The 19,770-nt window shown below is 62.0% G+C and overlaps 1 protein-coding gene across 3 annotated transcripts; it reads right to left on the minus strand.

The window, feature by feature from the left end:
- Positions 1-511: 511 nt before the first annotated feature.
- On the minus strand, positions 512-15,676 carry VEGFA (vascular endothelial growth factor A). Of its 3 annotated transcripts, XM_070074062.2 has the most exons (8): positions 14,519-15,676; positions 11,558-11,609; positions 8,315-8,511; positions 7,608-7,684; positions 7,229-7,258; positions 5,614-5,685; positions 4,344-4,475; positions 512-2,437 (listed from the first exon to the last, which is right to left on the minus strand). In XM_070074062.2, the coding sequence occupies exons 1-8, from the start codon at positions 14,582-14,584 to the stop codon at positions 2,416-2,418; spliced, it is 648 nt and encodes a 215-aa protein (XP_069930163.1). In that variant the 5' UTR covers positions 14,585-15,676; the 3' UTR covers positions 512-2,415. The 3 variants fall into 3 exon arrangements, with proteins under 3 accessions (XP_069930163.1, XP_069930165.1, XP_089190022.1); XM_070074064.2 differs by lacking the exon at positions 5,614-5,685; XM_089333896.1 differs by lacking the exons at positions 4,344-4,475; positions 5,614-5,685; positions 8,315-8,511; positions 11,558-11,609; positions 14,519-15,676 and having other exon boundaries at positions 7,608-7,996.
- Between the last annotated feature and the right edge of the window lie 4,094 nt (positions 15,677-19,770).

Below are 19,770 nucleotides of genomic sequence, written 5' to 3' on the forward strand. Positions count from 1 at the left end.
CCAAAAGCTCAGGCAGGTAAGCTCCAGGGCACATGCAGCCAGGGCGGACAGAGTCCCCGTCATCATCGTGTGAGCGGAGTGGTGCATCCCTGTCGCGGAGGAAGCCAGGGCGCCGCCCGCTGTGCGACCCCACTGCAGCATGGGGTCGCAGGGCCCACAGCACCCCAGGGCCACACACAGCCACGGTCCCCTTCTTCTGTCTCCTAGGCAGCGAGCTTGGAGACGTAACTGGTTCCTTCCCAGAACGAGGGACAGGAAGGCGCCGACTCGCGCAGGCGGGCGAGGTCCTCGGCCCCTGGCGCAGGCGTTCCTTGCCTCCTGTATCAGCTCCGGGGGGAGCGGGGAGACAACTTCCCCCAGGACCAGCCGCTCCTGACACCCCACATGCTAGCCCCTGGCCAACCCTCTCCCAGACCTAAGACCAAGGCCGTGTTCCCCAGGGGAGGAGGAAAAGGGGCAGGAGGGAGCCTGGAACCAGGACTCAATGGAGAAGGAGAAGACCAAGAGGAACTTTGAGATCAGAATTAAATTCTTTAATACAAAATGTTTTTTTTTAAGATATATCTGTATTTCTTTGTTGTTGTTTAAAAATAAATATGTACTACGGAATATCTCGAAAAACTGCACTAGAGACAAAGACGTGATGTTAATATCTTTTTTTCCCCACAATTATTACGGATAAACAGTAGCACCAATAAATAAATGATAACAAATATTAAAATTAAAAAAGGAGCGAGATTTAGTATGTAGAATTCTCTATTTTTCTTGTTTTGTTTTTACATATAAAAAACAGAATAGCAATGTCTATTTTATCAGAATCACATATATACATAAACATATATATATATACATACAAACACAAGTTGCCAAATATATATATAGTATGCAGATGTATATTGAAACCTAATTTCCAAGGAATGTGTGGTGGGGAGCCGGGGACAGGGAAGGACAGAGCTGAGTGTTAGCAAAAATTAAATATCTGTTCAGGATAAGCGAGTGACTGTCACCGATCGGGGAGAGAGAGACTGGAAACATGAATTTTGTACACAAAAAAACCAGTACAAATAAGAGAGCGAGAGAGAGCAGGAGATACATCTCATAAATAGTTGAAATTAAATATTAACCAAGAATACTGAAAAAAAACCCTACTTTTTAATTAAATTAACTGTTTTAATTTCTAATTAAAAAGGGATATTAAATAAGTACCGTATATAAAACACTTTTTCTCTTTCTCGGCCTCCGTGGAGGGCACGTGGATCCTGCCCTGCGTCTCTGTGCCTCGGGAGGGGAATGGGGTCAGAGGAGAGGGAACCACTCACACACACACAGCCAGCTCTCCGGGGACGGGGGGGCAGAACTAGTGGTTTCCATGGGCTGACGACTCCCAGGCTGCACCCCAGGAAGTGGGGGGAGAAGGGAGGCGGGAAGAGAAGGCGGGTGGGTCCCAGGAGGAGGAGCTGTCACCGGGCTACTACTTCGTCCACTCTTCTTCCGCCGGGACACCTGCCGGTGGCCTCCTGGGCAACTCGGAAGCAGATGACAGTAGGTGAAGGCTGCCCAGGCTCCTGAATCTTCCAGGCAGCGCCCCTGGGGGTGAGGTGCCCGTGTGGCACGTGGAAGGGAGCCCCAGCGCACAGCCACGTCCTGAGGCTCCCCACAAACTCTGGGTCGGAGCCAGCGTCTTTGTCCCCAGACCTGTCATCTTTGTGTCCGCTGGACTGGGAGTCGAGAGGCTCGGGGTCGGGCTGGGTCTGTCCACACTCCCAGCAGACGGCCACGCTCGCCCTTGCACCTGGCCTTGCATGTTCCTGGGCAGGGGAGAGGGCCCTGGCTTCCCGCGAGGGACCACAGAACCAAGCCAGAACGTCTCGTCCCGTCCTCTCCCCTACTGGGATTCAGGTGGGACATTCACCTCCCAGCTCCAGTCCACAGCAGTCAAATACATCCAGTGAAGACACCAATAACATTAGCAACGTTAACTTAAAAAAAAAAAAGGATATATATATTTTATATATATATAAAATATATATATTTATTTTTATATATATATAACATATATATATATATAAACGTTATGTATGTGGGTAGGCGTGTCTACGGGGATCCCAGAAATAAAACTCTAATCTTCCGGGCCTGGTGATTTAGCAGCAAGAAAAACAAAATTGGCGAATCCAATTCCAAGAGGGCCCGTGCTTGGTCACCCGCCCGGGAACGCTCAGCCGGACTCTGGCGCTCCGGCCCCAAAGTGCTCACGCAGTCTCCTCTTCCTTCATTTCAGGTTTCTGGATCAAGGACTGTTCTGTCGGTGGTGGCGGTGTGGTGGTGGCGGCGGCGGCGCTCATTGGCGATCAGTCTTTCCCGGTGAGAGGTCTGGTTCCCGAAACCCTGAGGGAGGCCCCTTCAGTCCAGCCCCGCTCACCGCCTCGGCTTGTCACATCTAAGGGAGGCAAAGGCGAGAGGGCGGGTTAGGGCCACAGGGCAGGCAGCCGACCCCCTGGCCTGGGAGGCCCCGGGTCCCTGTAAGAGCAGGCAGCAGGGAGGGCGCAGTTGTGACACAGGAAGCCTGGAGGACCCAGCCCTGCCCTTGGGGGGGGCCCCAGTCCAAGCAGGAGCCACCCACAGGGTTTCCCAGTCTGCCCGCTAGAGCCTGTGGTGCGCGGAGACAAGACGGAAGACGCTGGAACACTTCACAAAGAAACACATGGACAATGGCCAAAGGGCAGTCCCCACTGGACACGTTAAGAGCTGATGGTGACGGGGCAGGGTGAGGTCACTCGGGGAGATGGACCCTGTGGAAGGCGGCTTTTCAGCCCTCGGTGGAAGGGGCTGGCTCGGGGAGGAGGGTGGGCAGGGCACCAGAGCATCAGAGCTATCACCCCAAGCCGGGGAAACCCTGGCAGGGAGGACAGCAAGGACCCCAGGCGAGGGGGGCTGGAAGCCCCCGGGGCGCCAGGGAAACACGTGCACTGCCCATGTCCTCCGGGCCTCGGCTGCAGGACCCATGTCTCTGCGGCTGGCTGGGGCGATCCCGTGGCTTCACTACCCCTGGGGAAGCAGAGGGGACCTCCTCCGAGATGGCTCTACTGGGCCCCTGCTCCTGGGCTTCGTGTCTGTTAACCCTGCCCTGTAGGAGGGCCTGGGGGTGGGGTCCCAGGCATCCAGTCCTGGGAACTGCAGCTCCCAGACACAGGCCCAGCAGGTGGGGACTAGGGGAGGCCCTGGCGGTGGGGGAGCTTCAGTTAGCTCCCCCCTGTCACCGCACGCATGCCGGCTCCCAGTCTGCGGAAAAAACACCACGGAAACCCTGAGGCCTCCGGCCCTTTCTCTGCCGGAGACCCCGCTCATCCAGGCCCCGGCGCTGACAGACACCTGCTGTCCCCACACGACACCACAACAGACAAAACCCCACACCAACAACAGGGCCTGGCGCGGAGTCCCTGGAGCACCCACAGCCACAACATCCGCGGGGGTTGGGGGACACACACTCGCCAAGGGCGGTCGTGGAGCCTGTGTTCTAGCTGGGGGAGGGGGGAATCCCTGGAAGGACCCTGCCTGCCTGCCTCCCTGCCTGCCTGCTGAGGGATGCTGGCCCAGCCACCCTCACGGCCAGCCAGGGCCAGGGTGGGGATTCAAGAACGCGGCACTGCCAGCCTCCCACCACAGCCCCTGGCGCCTGGCCTCACCCCCTGGGGCTTGGTCACATATTCACTCGTACCCTTGACAGGGCCAAGTACAAGGGTACAAGACCCACGTTCAGTGTCTACCGTGAGGACAGCGGGCATGGCTCCCACCTCCACTCGCCCTGGGGCTTCTGCAGAGGTGCGGCTGCCCAGGGCTGTCCCCGAGACATGTGGAGGACCGAAGGGATCTGGGGACCTTCCCTGGAAAGGCGACGGCAGGATGATGGGGGGAGGGGGAGGCGCGGAGATTCAATCCCTGTCCCCAATGGGAGCCTGAGGGGCTGAGAGGCCCAGTTCTGCCAGCTGCAGAGGGCAGTGGCCAGGCCCGGGCGAGGCTGGTCCCACACCCGATGGCTCTGCGCTCCTCAGGCCGGAGACTAGGGGTGACAACATCAGGACCGACAGCCACCACGAGCAGCAGGACCGTGGGACACAATACACTGCCACATGAAGCCACACCAGCGTACCCAGCCACACCAGGCTGGACAGCACCCCAGCCACTGCAGGAGCCTCACGAGCAGAGAAGGTAGCAGTCACTGGGCAGGCAGCTAGAAGCCGAGCAAGCAGCTGGCCCCTCTCAAGCTCTGTCTCTCTCTGTCTCTCGCTCTCTCCCCGTCTCTGGGTGATGCCCCTCTCTCACTGTCTCGCCCTCTGGGAACCAACCTGCAAGTACGTTCGTTTAACTCAAGCTGCCTCGCCTTGCAACGCGAGTCTGTGTTTTTGCAGGAACATTTACACGTCTGCGGATCTTGTACAAACAAATGCTTTCTCCGCTCTGAGCAAGGCCCACAGGGACTGCAAAAAGGCAAAAGGAAAGACATCTAAGCTAGAGCATCAGCAGAGAGAGAGAAAAATATACCATGCAACACCCCTATCACGTCCGCAGCTGCACCCCCTCCCGGCGCACCAACCCCCACGTCCTCAGGTGCCCCGTAAGGACCCGAGCACTACAGCAGAAGACAGAGAGCGACGGCGAGAGGCAGCACTGGCTAGACGCCCGCCCGCGGGCAGAGGAGGGCATGGGCCAGCAGAGTGCGGGGGCGGACGGTCGTAAGGAGCGTGCTGGTTCCAAGGAGACCAAGGCACATCTTGGGCCACAGGGCCCCACATGCCACAGCCCCCCGACAGAGCAGGCCTGGACTCTACACCTGCTAGGGACGGCGATGAGAAGGACCAAGACCGCCCTGGCCAGGCCCCTCCACCAAAGGGGAACCAGTGGAGGGTGTGAGGGGAGGCCAGGCCCCGAGACAGCATCCAGAGGCCAGCCCACGGGGGCCACGGGGCCCAGGGCAGAGCCCGCCACAACCCCCAACCCAGAAGACGCGGCTGCCCTACCAGGAGCCTCCTACAGGTACCACAGGCTGGAATAGGGGTTTCCCCCATAGATGTTCCAAGTTCAGGGGGAGCCAAGGAGCTTCCCCCAAGATGAGGAGGGGGCCGCCATATGGTACCTGACCCCACCCCACAGCCCACCCCACGCCCACCCCGGGTTCTCCTGCAGCTGACAACAAGCTGCCTCCCACCTCCACCCCTTCCCCTCACCACATCTGCCCTCCCACCACTCTGGGGTTCCGGACGAGGGCAGAAGCCTAGAACAGCGGAAACCAGTCGGGCGAGAGAGGCCTGGGGCCTGGCACCCATGCCAATGAGGGCCCGCCACCAATGCCCAGTGGGTGAGAGAAAGTCGGTGCCAGCCAAGCCAGAGCTCCCTCCCTGAACCCTCTAGGCCCACTCGGGCCCCCCTCCTCACCCCAACCCCAGACCACCGACACCACCACCACGTCTGCCCGCTGGTGCCGATTAGTGGAGTGAGTGAGAGAGAGACACGGGGCAGGGGGAGGGGAGAGGCAGGGTTATGGGGTGCTGCAGGTGGAAGCCTGTTGGGGGGCCAGGGAGGCTCCGGGGAATGAGACAGCAGCGGGCACCAACGTACACGCTCCAGGATTTATACCGGGATTTCTTGCGCTTTCGTTTTTGCCCCTTGCCCTTTCCTCGAACTGATTTTCTGGAAAATAAAAACACAGAGACAGACAGAGAGCGAGCGAGGAGGAAGGGGAGAGTGGGGAAACAATGGGGGGGGGCAGGTGCCCTCTGGGGAGGCCCACGTGACAGCACCAGCACGTGCTTCATGGTTCCTTCTCACTCTGCCCATGGTGCGGTGGCAAACCCAGCCCCTGGCAAGTCTGTGGTTGGAGGCAGAGACCCATGGGCCTCCACGCACGTGGTGGCTCCTAGTCCCAGGCTTGGGGCAAGCACCAAGGGTGGGCTCTGCCCAGCAACCCCATGCGGGTCTGGCTCTAAACACCAGGAAGCTGTAACAGGTGGGCCGGACCTTGGTAGGGGGGTGGCCCACTGGGTGTCCTCAGAGCCCCAGGCAGAGAGGGGAGGGCTAGGAGGAGGTGCTTGGGCGGCATTTGGCAGGGTGCTGTCTCTGCAGCCTGTCCAAGCCTGCTGTACCACATCTCCAGGCTGTTCCGAGCTCAGGCGAGACCCCACTCACTGCCTGGGGAATGGGCAGTGGGGGCAGGCTGTAGCCTGTCCCCTCGCGGGAACCAGCATAGTCCTCACTCTTCACCTGCCAGCTCCCAGAGAACTGTCTCGGGGGAGAGGAGGGGAGAAGGGGCCCAGGACGGGGCAAATCTGTGCTGCCCTGGGGAGAAAGCACTGGAAAGGGGGAGGGGGGTCTCTGCACGGAGTGTGCCCGCTCGCTCTTCTCTCTCCCTGCAGCTCCAAGCTCATCCTCCCGTATCATTACTCAGCTAGCAACATCAATCCTGGAAGCTGGGGGCTTAGGCAAGACGAGTTAAGGGGTGAGGCCTAGGGGGCTACAATGTCCACCAAACAGTCGTAGGGGAGCAGACAGGAAGGGAGGAGTTGGGGAGGGACAGGCATGGGTGCTCTCTCTCAGTCTCTCCTTCCTGCAGGCTCACCCCTGCCCCCGATCTGTCAGCTGCCCACCCCATCTGGAAGGCACGCTTGCCCCCCCAACCCCATCCTGACCCTCCGCACTGAGCAACTGGAAGCCTCAGAAAGTGACCGCTGGCTACTTCCTCTCCCCAGCCAAGGCAGCGTCGTGTGTGCCACCTGCCCCTCTCCTGCAGGCGGGCACGCGCCAGGAAACCCCTCCGGGTGGCCCCAGATCCAAGTGCAATGTCACAGCCACCACCAAAAGGGGCTGCTTCCTGACACACAGAACCTGGCCTCTCTGCCTGCCTGCTCCCTCTCCCTGCTGGGGGAGGGGGGCCGGAGCCAGCCAGAAAGCCTGGGGCCACACTGCCCTCCCCCACCGACACCGAAACAGCACGTGCAGGTCCACAATGACCTGCAGTTCCAAAAGGCATAATCTCCTCCTAAGGAAGCGCCAGCTGCAGCTGGCAGTTTTCTCACCAACCCCGGAGCTCCGTCCCACCACTGCCACCACAAGCCCCTCAGAGACCAGCTCCCCGACCCAGTGAGACCATCAGAACCCTGGACAGGGGGAGCCAGGAGCCCCAAACCAAGACCACCAGCCGAGGAGAGAAAAGAGTGCTAAAGTCATGACCACTTACTTTTCTTGCCTTGCTCTGTCTTTCTTTGGTCTGCAATGGGTACAGAAAGAGAAAAGAACAAAACAGAAGAATTAAGATGGTGAGGCTAATGACAGGAGTTATAATAACAATAGTAGAAACAAGATTGACGATATCATAACACTGTTTCAATCCCTTCACGCATAGTAACTCCTTTAATCCTTACGACAACACTGTAAGGTGCAGCCTATTACTGTGCCCGTTTTACAGATGTGGAAACTGAGGCACACTGCAGTTGACCGCCCAGGTCACCAGCTGGAAGGCCGACATGGGCTAACAAGCACAGCACTCCGAACCCCGGCGCAGACTAGGCAGCCCACAGCCTTCTGTTAGCTAAACGAGCCCCCGACTCCGTCCTCACCTGCATTCACATTTGTTGTGCTGTAGGAAGCTCATCTCCCCTATGTGCTGGCCCTGGTGAGGTTTGATCCGCATGATCTGGGGGAAGGAAGCAGATACAAAGATCAGTGACCCAGCCAGCCATACCCAGATGGGACACCCCCGGGCTCCAGCCACCCAGCTCCTAGGGGCTCTACACAGCAGGGGTGGCTGAAGCAGAGGCAAGCCCGCTGGCTCAAGGGGCCCCTGCTCCGCTTGAGGCAGAGGGGGTTGCGAGGGCTGGCCAGGCTGGGAATTTCGGTCCTGGGTTCTCACCACTTCCCACACCCTCCCTTCCTTCCTCCCATGGCCCCGGCAGCCACTCCCTCCCTGGTCCTCAGAGACCCACCCCCCCCCCCATCTGGGATGAGATGTGCCCCTTCACCAGGGAGCACCAAGAGACAGGCTTTGTAAAGACCTCATGGACCAGGCTCGCCTAGCTTCCCCCAAGGAGTCCCCAGAGCAGGCGGGCCCTCGGGGGCTCTCTCCCGGAGGGGAAGAGGGGGGCTCCTGTCAAGGCATCAGCCCCATCCTAAGCCTAGGGGACAAAGGTCAGGGTGGGGGGCTGGCTGCGAACCCAGGCTGAGGAATGCAGGCTGTCTTCTTTTCCTAAGGAAAGCGAGACCCCACCACGCCCTCCTGCCCCTGGCTCCCCTGCTCGCTCCCAGGCCAGGGCCAGGCCCAGCCCACCTGCATGGTGACGTTGAACTCCTCGGTGGGCACGCACTCCAGGCTTTCATCATTGCAGCAGCCCCCACAGCGCACCAGAGGCACGCAGGAAGGCTTGAATATGTACTCGATCTCATCAGGGTACTCCTGGAAGATGTCCACCAAGGTCTCGATCGGCTGGCAGTAGCTGCGCCGGTAGACTTCCATGAACTTCACCACTGCATGGAGGGGGGAGGGCAGAGAGGAGAGAGATGAGCCTGGTGGGTGACACAACCGGTGGCGGCCAGCCCCCACCTCCACCCAGCTCAGTAAGGCCATTCCTCCGGGCTACTATAAGAGGCACCTAGGATCAGACAGTCCTTCCAAAAGCCTAACTGAAATGCCCCCTGCTCTGGGTGAAGCCCCTCCCTCAGCCGCGGCCGACACTGGTGAGCACCTGGTTTCAATCCACAGGCCATGGGAGGCTGTCAAGTGGCGGGGGAGATGGCCTGCCACACCTGATGCCTAGATGGCATGGCGCGCCAGCTCCTGTACCAACCTTGAGGTCAGGGGACAGTGTGGCCTGCCTGAGCTCACCACCGCAGCCCTGCCACAGCTGCCACTACCCCAGCAACTGTACCAAGGCCGGTACCAGCGGAGCGCTGAATACACGCTGGCACCACACTCGCGGTCCAGAGCTCTCGCCTCCCACGACTCTCCCCACCCAGCACTCTGCTGTTCTACTAGGAGCCCAGCTCACAAACGGGGAGAGAGAGGCTCAGGGACTCGCCCCAAGGCCACACGGCTCGTGACTGGAGAGTTAGAAGCAGCTCTGACATCAAAGCCCGGCCACGCCTGCGTCACGCGGAAACAGGGGCGAAGCTTCGGGAGGCACCGTGCCACCTGCCAGGCCCTCTCCCCAAGTCACGGGCTGAGGCGGTGGTGGGCACCAGCACAGGGCGGGGCCTGCCTGGAATCAGCAGGTGGCAGCAGGCGGGCGAGCCGTGCCGGCCCTACCAGCCGCCGATAACCCCGCCCAAGAGGGCAAACTGCTTGCATCATGGAAAAAGCAGCGTGGCCACGGAGCCCTTTGAGAAGCTGCGCTGGAGGAGCCCAGGGCAGAGACGGCTTCCCAGGCCGGCTGCGGAGCCTGGGGTGCAATGGAGCATGAAGGGGGAGTTTGGGGCCATAGGGGTAGAGCACCGGAGAGCACACAAACGAGGCACTCCAGGCTGTGACCACACCCCCGCCACGGCACGGCTCAGCTCGGCTCGGCACAGCACGGCAGCCCTGTCCCTGAAGTGAGGGAATACCCCCGGCCAGTGGCAGGGAGGTCCAGGCTCTCATGGAGCGATGTGACCTTGGGCCGGCCCGGCCCTCCCCGGGCCTCTGACTCTGCTCATCTGTGTAAGCAGGTTGAGCTGGTCTCTACGTCATTCAACCCACATGGTTCTGTCTCCCCACTTCTAGCACTGGGAACAGGCACCCTTTTCTTGGGCCGGAACTTCACCAAGGCACTGCAGGCGGCTGCCCTGGAGACCATCCCCCCCAACCAGAGAATACAGCTGAGCCTCCGCCTCCCTTCTCCCTCCTCCCTCCAAGATTTGTGTTCCAGGGAGCTCAGGAAGATAAGACCAGGGGTATGAACAGAACAGGCTGGCTGCGAAACCACAGTGGGTGGAGGAGAAGCAGCAGGTGTGAATGCAGGAGGAACAGTACGGGAATTCCGGCCTCGGCAGGAATTCTCTCTCCTTCCCCTGTCCAAACAACGGGCGCACAACCTGTCTCCACCCCTAAACGACCAAGGCAAAGGAAAGCCAAAAATAAATTAAAAAAAGAAACAGAGAGAGAGATCGGAGATCTGGAAAAGTCACTTTTTAAGGTAAATCTACATGGAAGAAGATGGTGAATGGAGAATTTTAGAGCAGATCCGTCCCCGTGGTTGGGACAGACAGCGCAGGCTTAGGGCGTCTGCCCAGGAACGGATGGGAAAAGGTCTGGCCAGGCGGTGGGGTTGGGGGCTGGGCAGAGAGGAGAAAGACCTGGGCTGGGAAGTCCTTGGGAAAGCTTCTCCCTGGAACCCTCAAAGCCCATGGGAGTAGACAGAGGCAACTTCCCCAGGACTCCAGGTGCCCCAGCCACTGCCTCCAAGGAAGGCAGCCTCCCTCCTGCACAGGCAGGTGCACACGCGTGCACGTACACACACACACAGACACACAGGTGCGTGCCAAATCCTAGTTTTCCTTATTTATCATGGACAACCTTTCTCCAGCAAACAAAGACCGTTTGTCCTGCCTCTCCCAGACCATAGGGACCACTGGGAAGCTGAAGAGGGTGGGTGGCAGGCACACTAGGAAGGGGTGGGGGGTGCCTGTCCGTGGCACAGACTGGGGAGTGGCCAGGAAGCCAGGCCTTGGGCCAAAGGCAAGGCTCCTGGGGTGGGGAAGGAGGAGGTAGAACCGGCTGGGCACCACCACCCCTGGTAGCTACCCCAGCCCCACTGGATTCGGGTCAGGAACACTTGCCTGGAGGAAGACCCCAGGGCCTTCCCTGCTTGGAGGTGGAGCGCTGGGAAAGCAGCGTGGGACTGGACCAGAGGCCGCATCCAGTAGTGGGGAGAGCCAGGGCGTCCCCAGAGAAATGGGAGTTTCCCGTACTCCAAACCACAGCGGAACAAAAGACAGGCAGACTCGGGCTGGGCGGGGGGGGCGGGGCACCCGGGAGCTTCAGCCAGCCCTCTGCTGGCCCAGGATGGAAGTTCACAGCTCCCGAACCCAGCGACAGGGCTGTCTCCGCCAGGACAGCAGCCCCAGGGGCAGGTGGGGACCCCATCAGGCTGGACCCTGGGCACCTCCAGCTCACACCTCACACGGGAAGGGTGACAATCCCCAGGTGGGACCTGGCTAGGTAGTTAGGGACATGAAGCACCCATCCTCCCGGGGAGCAGGGGGTGGCAAGGGGCACCTCCCACAACATCTGGGATCCCTGAACCATCTCCCTGGCTCGTGCTCCCTGTCTCCTTCTCCGAATAAAATTTTACTGGAAAGAGCAGGAAAAAAAGGCACCAAGTCCTGCGGCCAGCAGAGGCTGGAACACACAAGACCCCTTAAGAAACTGAAGGGTTAATCCATGGTGCTCACCTCTGTCTGTCTTCATCCCCATAGCCCGAGCCCCTTCCCGGGAACTCCCTCCTGGTTTAGGTCTACAAAGAAGGAAGTGGGCCTGCCCAGCTATCCCCTGAGGGGCCAGGGACCCAGGCTCCAGGCCAGAGCCAGGGGGACTCACCTTCGTGGGGTTTATTGTCTCCTTCTTCTGCCATGGGTGCAGCCTGGGACCACTGAGAACAGACAAAGGGTAAGGCTTCGGCAGAGGCCCGCTCCCCCAGCCCCTCCTCCCTCCCGGCCTCTCTCCTTGTCCACAAGCTCGGCTTCCTCTAAGGCTTCTCAGGGGAAGGGTACCCCGTCGGGGGGTCACCCCGGGCACAGAGCATGCCCACCACCCCCGGCCGACTCCAACGTGCACCCCCAGGAAAGTTAAGAGCTGACCAGATGTTGGGGAGCAGGCCACTCAACAGGCAGGAGCAGCACACACGCACCAGATGGCTGCCCTGTCCAGGACCCGGTCCCTTCCCGCGTTTCCCCTCTCCTCGCTCCCACTGCCCCCCGGAGTCCCTGGTCCAGAGCAGCGGCTGAGTAGTAAGGTCAAATAGGAGGACAAATTTGGACTGGGGCAGGAAGGAAGGACTGGGGGCGAGAAAAACAACATGGTGACCTTCTCCTGCTGACATGACAAATACCAGGGTGAGCTGGGGTTGGAGCGGGGGGGTGCAGAGGACCGAAGGGCACCCAGCCACCCTCCCCCATGCAAACCCTCCTAGGCCTCAGGAATCTTCAGCACACCCACGGGCTGCTCAGAAGGTAAAAACCTGTGGCAAGGGGACAGCCCCGTCGTCCCCTGTACAAGTCTCCCTGAACATACTCCCCAAGCCACACCGGCCCCTGCTCCCACCTTATGCCTTGGTTTCTCCTCCTCCCTGAGTGGGGGGGGGGGGTTCCCAAGGTCCCGGGCACCTAGGGCACCTTCCTCAAATGCAACCCACGGAAGCTTTTTCTGCCTTAGCACTGCCCAGCCCCTAGGGGGCCCCCTGTGGCGCCGCCCCCACCCCTCCCCACCCCCACCAGGTCATTCCTCCCCTCCCCAGAAGCTGTGAAGGTCATCAAGCACAGCCATGTGGCCCTGACAGCACCCAGTAGGCAGAGACTTCCCCGGGCCCTTCCTGAGGGTCCCGAGTTCTCACCACCTCCCCCCACCCACCTGCTCCTCTCGGGGAGCAGTTCCCAGCTGCACAGCCACTGGCCGGGCATGGCAGCTAGCTTCGGAACTCCAGACCCCACTAGAAAGGAGTCCTTCCTACTGCCTGCCTCTCACCCATTCCCAGGCACCCCACTGAGGTCCCCCAGCCTCACCCCCAGTGATAGCGGTCCCAGCTGGATACCCTCCCACCACAGCCTCCTGGGCTTCCCCCCTCCCTGCCAGCTCTGCACTGGGGCTTCCCCTGCCAACATGCCCCCTGTGTCCTCCACCCCACCAGGGCCCTACCAGGCAAGGGGACGGAAACTTCCTGCTCCCTCCAAGGCCAGGGGGCACTGGAGGGGCAGCTCTAGGCAGGGAGGGGCCAGGTGCCCTTCTCTGGGGGCCTCTGAAGGTCACTCTGCGGCCAGGCTGCCACTCGGCCCCTCCTCCATACTGGGAGGCCTGGAGCCAAGGTCTTTGTGCCAGGGTCTGAGGAACTCTGGGTGGTGGCAGGGACCCCTGCCCATTTCCTTCCTTCCGCCTCCTCTCCAAGGGGACTCTGCGGCTGAGGGGAGGTCTAAGAGAGGAGCAGAAAGGGACCCCGTGGGTAGCCTTGGGAGGCGAGTCGGGTGGGCAAGTCTGGAGTTCCAAAAAACCACCTGCTCCAACACCCTGTTTGGCCCGGACGTTTGCAGCCTGAGTGCAGGGCTGGCAGGAGAGCTTGCTCCCAAGGGTTCTGGAAGGGCTGCTCCTATGCCGCCCATGTCATTTTTTTTCCAAAAAGGGTAAAGTGGGGTGAAGCCACTCTCCAAGATCTCCCCCACAGAAGCTAAAGCATGGCTCATTCGGAACCTCCGGGGAAGCGAGAGGCACACTGTCACCAAGTGGGCAGCTCCTTAGTGCGGACAAAGCACCCGGATGGCTCCCGCACCCCGACTTGTGGCCGTGACCGTCCCTTCCCTGGACTCTGGAGCCTCGGATGGGTCTTCCCAGCAGGGAGGAGTACCAGAGCAAGGGGTGGCAGAGACTTCTCCACCGAGGGAGGAAACTGGAAAAGGGGGAGGGGGCGTCCTAGAACACGGCCCGGGTAGGGGCTGGAGACGGCGGGAAGGGGTGGGGATGGCCCTCCGGGTCCCCGGGCTGTGGCTACCTCGAGAGGTCACCTTCCCCCGGCCGGCCGGCGCGGGGGAGGGGCGCCGCTCGCCGTCCGGGGCTCCCGGCTCGGGCAGCCGCGGCTCCGGGAACACGAGGCCGGCCAGGCCCGGGCTGATGTAATCGGCTCCGCGCCGCGCGCGCCCGGCCGGGCGGGGGAGGGCGGGCGGGCACCGAGCGGGACGCGAGCGGGGACGGGCGGGGGTGGCGCGGCGCAGGTGGCCGGCAGGGAGGGGGGTCCCCACAACAATCCACCCGAAAACTTTTCCCCAACTCGCGGCGAGGGCCGAAGAGACCGAGTGGCACTGACAGCAGCGCGCCCGCTCCCTCGCCTGCGCCCTGCCCCCTCCACGCTCTCTGCCCTCCCGGGTCCAAGGTCCGAGCACCCCCCACCCTGCCCACTGGGCCCTGGCTCCCGCCCCCGCTGCCCGGACTTCCAGTTCGCTGGGGACCAGCAGCCGGGAGCAAACTTCAGCCGCCAGCGGCAGCGCAAGCCCAGCCCCCTCGGCCTCCTCCTCCGACTCCCGCCCTCGGCTAGTCGGCCCAGATCGTACGTGCGGCGACTCCGGTGGGTGGGCAGGGCCCGCGTGGGCGGTGAGCCTACCCCCGGTGCCCTCCCACCTAGCGCGCGCCCCCTCCCCCTCCACGTACGACGGCAGAGGGGGATGCCGCGCGCCGGTGCCCACGGACCCGAGTGGGGGCACGGAGTCCCCCACGCGCGCGCTCGCACGCACGCACGTTCCCCCAGCCGGGAGAGGCGCTCGCAGCGGCCCGCGGCGCCAGGCGGGCACGGCCGCTTACCTTGGCATGGTGGAGGTAGAGCAGCAAGGCAAGGCTCCAATGCACCCAAGAAAGCAGAAAGTTCATGGTTTCGGAGGCCCGGCCGGGGCCGGCGCGGCTCGCGCTCCCTCTCCTGCTCGGGCTGCGGGACGGCCCGCTCTCCTCGGCGCCTCCGCGAGCTCCTCTTGCTCCCGGAGCCGAGGCCCGGGCCAGGGCCTGGGGCGCGCGCGCGGCTGGAGCACTGTCTGCGCACACGGCCGCCTCACCCGTCCATGAGCCCGGCTCCCCGGCGCCGAGTCGCCACCGCGGCCCCCTCTCCTCTTCCTTCTCTCCTTCCTCCTCCCCCTCCTCCTCCGGCGGCGGCGGTGGCGGCTCCTCCCGGCCCGAGCTAACACTTCTCGCGGCTCCGCTCGGCTCGGCTCCCCCGGCGCGGACCACGACTCCTCCGGAGCGAGAACAGCCCAGAAGTTGGACGAAAAGTTTCAGTGCAATGCCGCGAGCCCCGACCCCCTCCACCCCGCCTTCGGGCGCGGGCTCCGGCTGCTGCCCGCCGCTCGCCGCCGCGTCCACCGTGGGCCGCCGGCCGGGGAGGAGGTGGGCGCTGGGGCTGGGGGCGGTGTCTGTCTGTCTGTCCGTCAGCGCGGCTGCTCCTGCGCGGGGTCCCGAGGGGGGAGAGCTTGCGCCGCGCTCCGGCGGTCACCCCCCTGAAAGCAGGTCACTCACTTTGCCCCGGTCCCTCTCGCTGCTCGCCCGCCTGCGCGCGCTCTCCAACCCCGTCTGTCTTCCTCGACTTCTCTCCGGAGCTCTTGCCACCTCGCTCCTCCTCTGCGCGTTTCCAAAATCCGAAGTGACTGGGGGGAGTTAAAGAGCAGTCTCCCCGAACCGTCTGCCCGTCTTCAGTGGGCAACGGGAAGCAAAAATCAATTACAACGGGGAAACAATTCAGTCTTTTTTTTTTTTTTTAAGGTTTCAGAAGAAACGAGGAGGGGTAAACCCCAGCTAAATGAGTATGGAAATCCAGCGCGGGGGCCCTGGCCGGTGCGTCCGCGGGACCGTGTGCCTCGCCGCTGCGCCTCCCGACCGAGCGCCGCTGCCGCCGGCTCCGCTCCCCCTGCGCCGCGGCCTCCTCGCAGCCCGGCTGCCCCAAGCCTCTGCGCTCCTCACCGCTCCCAGGCGACTGAAAAATAGGCCCAACCCCGCCCCGAGCCCGCCCCGGGGGGCGGGGACAGGGGCGGGAGGCGGGCGCAAGCCGAATCCGTGCAGGCACCGCCTTCCCCGGGGGCACCCAGCTCAGCTTGGACCCCCTAGCCCACCGCGGCGAAGGGAACGCTCGACGCCCCCTCAACCACCACCACCAAGGCTAGCAGCCTGAGAACTGCCGCGCGCCCCCCTGAAACTCTGCCTAGAGACACGCACGCTCGCGGGGTGTCCAGGGGGCGGGAGCAGGAAACTAAGGTTATGTGCGGACAGGGCTGCGAGCTGGTGCCTCTTTGCCGGGAATATTGGGGAGGGCGGGGGACGGGCGGGGAGCCCGTCAGGGACGGGTGGGGAAGGGGCCCAGAGCTGTTGGAACCCTGGAGTGACCCCCGGCCTCCTCCCCACGCAGCACCCTCGCCCCCTACACACGCGCTCACACAAACACACACGTTGACACACGCGTTCTCACTCACGCAGACGCGACTTTCCCAAGTTCACGAGCTCCCGGCGGTGGCCGAGCGCCCCCTAGTGACCACTGCCTGCACAGCCCTGTTCTGGCTCGAGAGCGAATGGGCCTTGGGAAGGGGAGGGTGGCTGACGCCCGCAACCCCCATTTCTGACTTCCCGAGCAGTTGCGTCTTCGGAACTGGAAAGGCCTCGTGGGCAGAGGGCTCTGCACGGCGCACAGAGGGGACAGTGTCCCCATCTGGAGCCCTTATCTGGCAGCTGGCAGGCTAGGGTGCCTGGGGTCCTTTGGGAAGTGTCCAGGGAGGCTCCCCCGGGAGAAGAATTTGGCACTAAGTTTGTGGAGCTGAGGCAGGGAAGCGTGGGGTTCCGCGGTTAGTCACTGACCCAGAGGGAAGAGGACCTGTCGGAGCCCACGTATGCACTGGAGAGTCTGGCAGAGCCCAAAGGGAGAGGCAGCTGGGCAGACAGAAGCCCTTGTTCCTGCTGCACCCCCCCCCCCCAGATGTTGCCAGGGAACTGAGGCCAGGGGGCTGGTGGGGGCGGATGGAGGCCAGGACTTGAGTGATGACTCAAAGCTCCCCTGCCGCACTAAGGACCGGTTGTAGGCCAGCTGCCCTGGGCTCCCACCAGGCTGGGGGCCAAGGCTTCCATCAGCCCGGGCCCCAGCTCACGCTCATCTTCTGAGCAAAAACGGGGGGCTCTCCCCAGCCACCCAGACCCTCTGGCTGCCTTGGCTGCTTCTGCAGGCTCGAAGCCTCACCGGTCTCTGCCCCATCCCGGGCCATCACTCAAAGCCCCCTTCTCCTGCAACTCCCCTGTCTTATATCTTCCCTCCATGCTCCCCAAATCCCCCCACCCCACCCTTGCATATAGGACCCAGCCTGGAAAAAGTCCTGGTTGGGCTTTGGCCCAGCCCTTCTCAGGCACCCCCGGGGAGCAGAGGACTGGGGGCTGTGCTACCTGTGGGAAGAGAGGGACCAGTCTCCTTACCTGCCCAGCAGGCCCTGACCAGGGCTGGCCCAGGGCCGATGGAGCCTCTGCCGAGGCCAGGACTGGAGATGGGAGTGGGGATGAGAATGCAGCAGTTTTGCCCCCGGTTTGCCCAAAACGACCCAAGGAGGTGACTCAGCCAGCCCCCTCCCTCTGCACGCAGCACTGTGGTTTGGTGGGGGGTGCTAGATTACCTCCTTAGTGCCCCAATTCCACCAGAGGGGTGTCCCCCAGTGGGCCAGCTGGCGGCCACCACAGCCCACCTTTCCATCACTCGTGCTCCGGCATGTCTCCACCACTTGGCCGGCCCCCAGCAGCAGGGACAAGGCCTTGCACAGTTAGTCAATGTTTATTTGCTGGCTCCCGCCCCCTTCCAGGCAGGCCGCCTCACCTGGGCTCCCTGCTGCAGACTGCTGAGTGGGATGTGGAAGGGAGGCCATTCTGCTTCCCCCTAGTCTGCCCCCAGCACCCAGGAGCACAGGCTGGGAGGCCCTGGGCCCGGAGCCCCTCCTCTGGCCCTCTCCCATCTCCACTGTCTTCAGCCCCAGAGGGGCAGCAGAGATCTCCCTGGTCAGGGAGAGGCTGGCGGCGTGGGGTCCCCTGGACAGGGAGCCATCAACTGTCCCTTCATAGCTCCAGGTCCCCCTCCAGCCTAGGGCCTGCCACCTTCCTCCCCTCACCCCCAGCAATGTTACAACAGCTTCTCTGAGCTTCCCCTGTGGGCTCTGCCCAGTGGCAGACGTCCCTTTGTAAAAGACTGGGATTGCAACCTAGCCTGGGGGTACTGAGCCAGCTGCATTAGGGTGGGGACAGCCCCCTGGGTCTACTATTCATTTAGGTTGGTGACACAGAAGAGACGTCTACTCTGGATCCTAGCCCCAGGATGGTGTCACCAACTCCCAGGGATGCCCTCCAACCATCTGGATCTTCGGAAAAGGCAAAAAGAAACAAATCAGCCACGATGAGACCACACCATCTCCGTGGCACCTTCTCTTCTCCCCGGGCTGGTCCCCTTGCACTAATTCAGTTCCACTTGTCCTGCCTCCCCAGGCTGCTGCAGGAAAGGGGTCAGGGCCCAAGGTCACCGGGCCAGCTGGGGGACTGGAGCAGGGCACAGCCCCGACACAGATCACGCGGGGTCCCTGTGCGAGGCTCCCCGGAGCCCCAGCCTCAGGACCAGGGCGGCCATGGCCCATGGCTCTGCAGCCAGTCAGCAGAGAGCCAAGGAGGAAGGGGACGGTGATCGGGGAGGGGGAGGGGGAGGGGAGACAGGGACAGGGAGGGGGCGGAGGAGAGTGTGAAAGGCAGCCAGGAGCCAGCAGCGGCCCCAGACAAAGGAAGTAGTGATCAGGCCCAAGGCACAATGGTTGTACTTTGTCCTGGCGTCCTGTCACCTCCATAGCTCAGGGAAGCTCCCGCTCGGCACCTGGAAGCCCATGGACGAAGGCGCAGAGCAAGGGCCAGGGGAGGCTCGTGGGCCTGGCTGCTGTCTCCTCGTTGCTCCAGGTGGATTCTCTGTGATGGGAGGAGACCTTCCCCTTCACTGTCTGCCCTGCCCCAGGGGCCTGGCTGGGCACTGACCTAGAGTTGGGTTGGTTCCCCCCTCCCCCACCCATACCTTGTGTCTGGCTGGGGATCCAGCGCTGTCTCTCTCCTGACTGTTCCTAGGTGTTTTCCTAGCATAGGAGTTTGCAACAAGCACTAGAAAGGCAGAGCAAGGGTGGGCCTTGTGGCACCATCCCATACTGGAGTGCCTGGTTCGAGTCCTGGCTATTCCACACTTCTGATCCAGCTTCCGGCTAATGAGCCTAGCAGGCAGTAGATGGTGGCCCAAGTACTTGGGGCCCTGCCACCCATGTGAGACCTGGATGGGGTTACTGGCTTCTGGCTTCTGGCTTCTCCCTGGCCCAGCCCTGGCTGTTGTGGGCATTTGGTGAGTAAACCAGCAGTTAGATGAAAGATCTCTCTCTCTCTCTCCCACTCTCTCTCTGTCACTCTGCCTTTCAAATAAAATAAATAAAAGAGAGAGGGAGAGAGCTCAAGGAACAAAGATCTCTTTCTGTAGTACCAGTCTGCTAGCCCATGTAGACCTGGAGGTTTGACTTGGAGTGACAAGAGGTACTGATGGATACAAAGACAGGAAGACCGGATGTTACCTCCCCCAGAAGACCCAGTGAGGGGAAGGGGGGGGGGGAGGCTGGAGCAGGGGCACAATGCAGGGTCTCTATCAGGATGGTGGGCACCCCCAGACCCCGTCAGCCAAGTCTCTGCCTCTCCACGGCCTCAGGGTTAACGCCCTAATACCAGGCCACCCCAGTGGATTGCTCCTCCCCAACAGCTGGGGGAATGCTCACTTCCTGCCACCAAAATCTTGGCCACTGCTCAATGGCGGCCCCCTAGCACGCCCCCCTGGGGCCCCTGTTCACATCTCCCACCCTCACCAGTCTGGCTTCTGCTGAGAAGAAGGTGTGAGGTGGCAGCTAGGGTCCAAAGCTGCGTCCTCCCAGAGAGTTGAGCCACATTTTAGTTCCTGAATGGTTCCCCAGGTCTATCAGGCCCCAGCTCTGTGCTCAGGTTATAGGAGACCCAGGGACATTGGGGATAAGGTGAGGAATATA

Source organism: Oryctolagus cuniculus, chromosome 5, assembly GCF_051225735.1.
Source record: "Oryctolagus cuniculus isolate XC-2025 breed Fujian yellow rabbit chromosome 5, ASM5122573v1, whole genome shotgun sequence".
NCBI lineage: Eukaryota > Metazoa > Chordata > Mammalia > Lagomorpha > Leporidae > Oryctolagus > Oryctolagus cuniculus.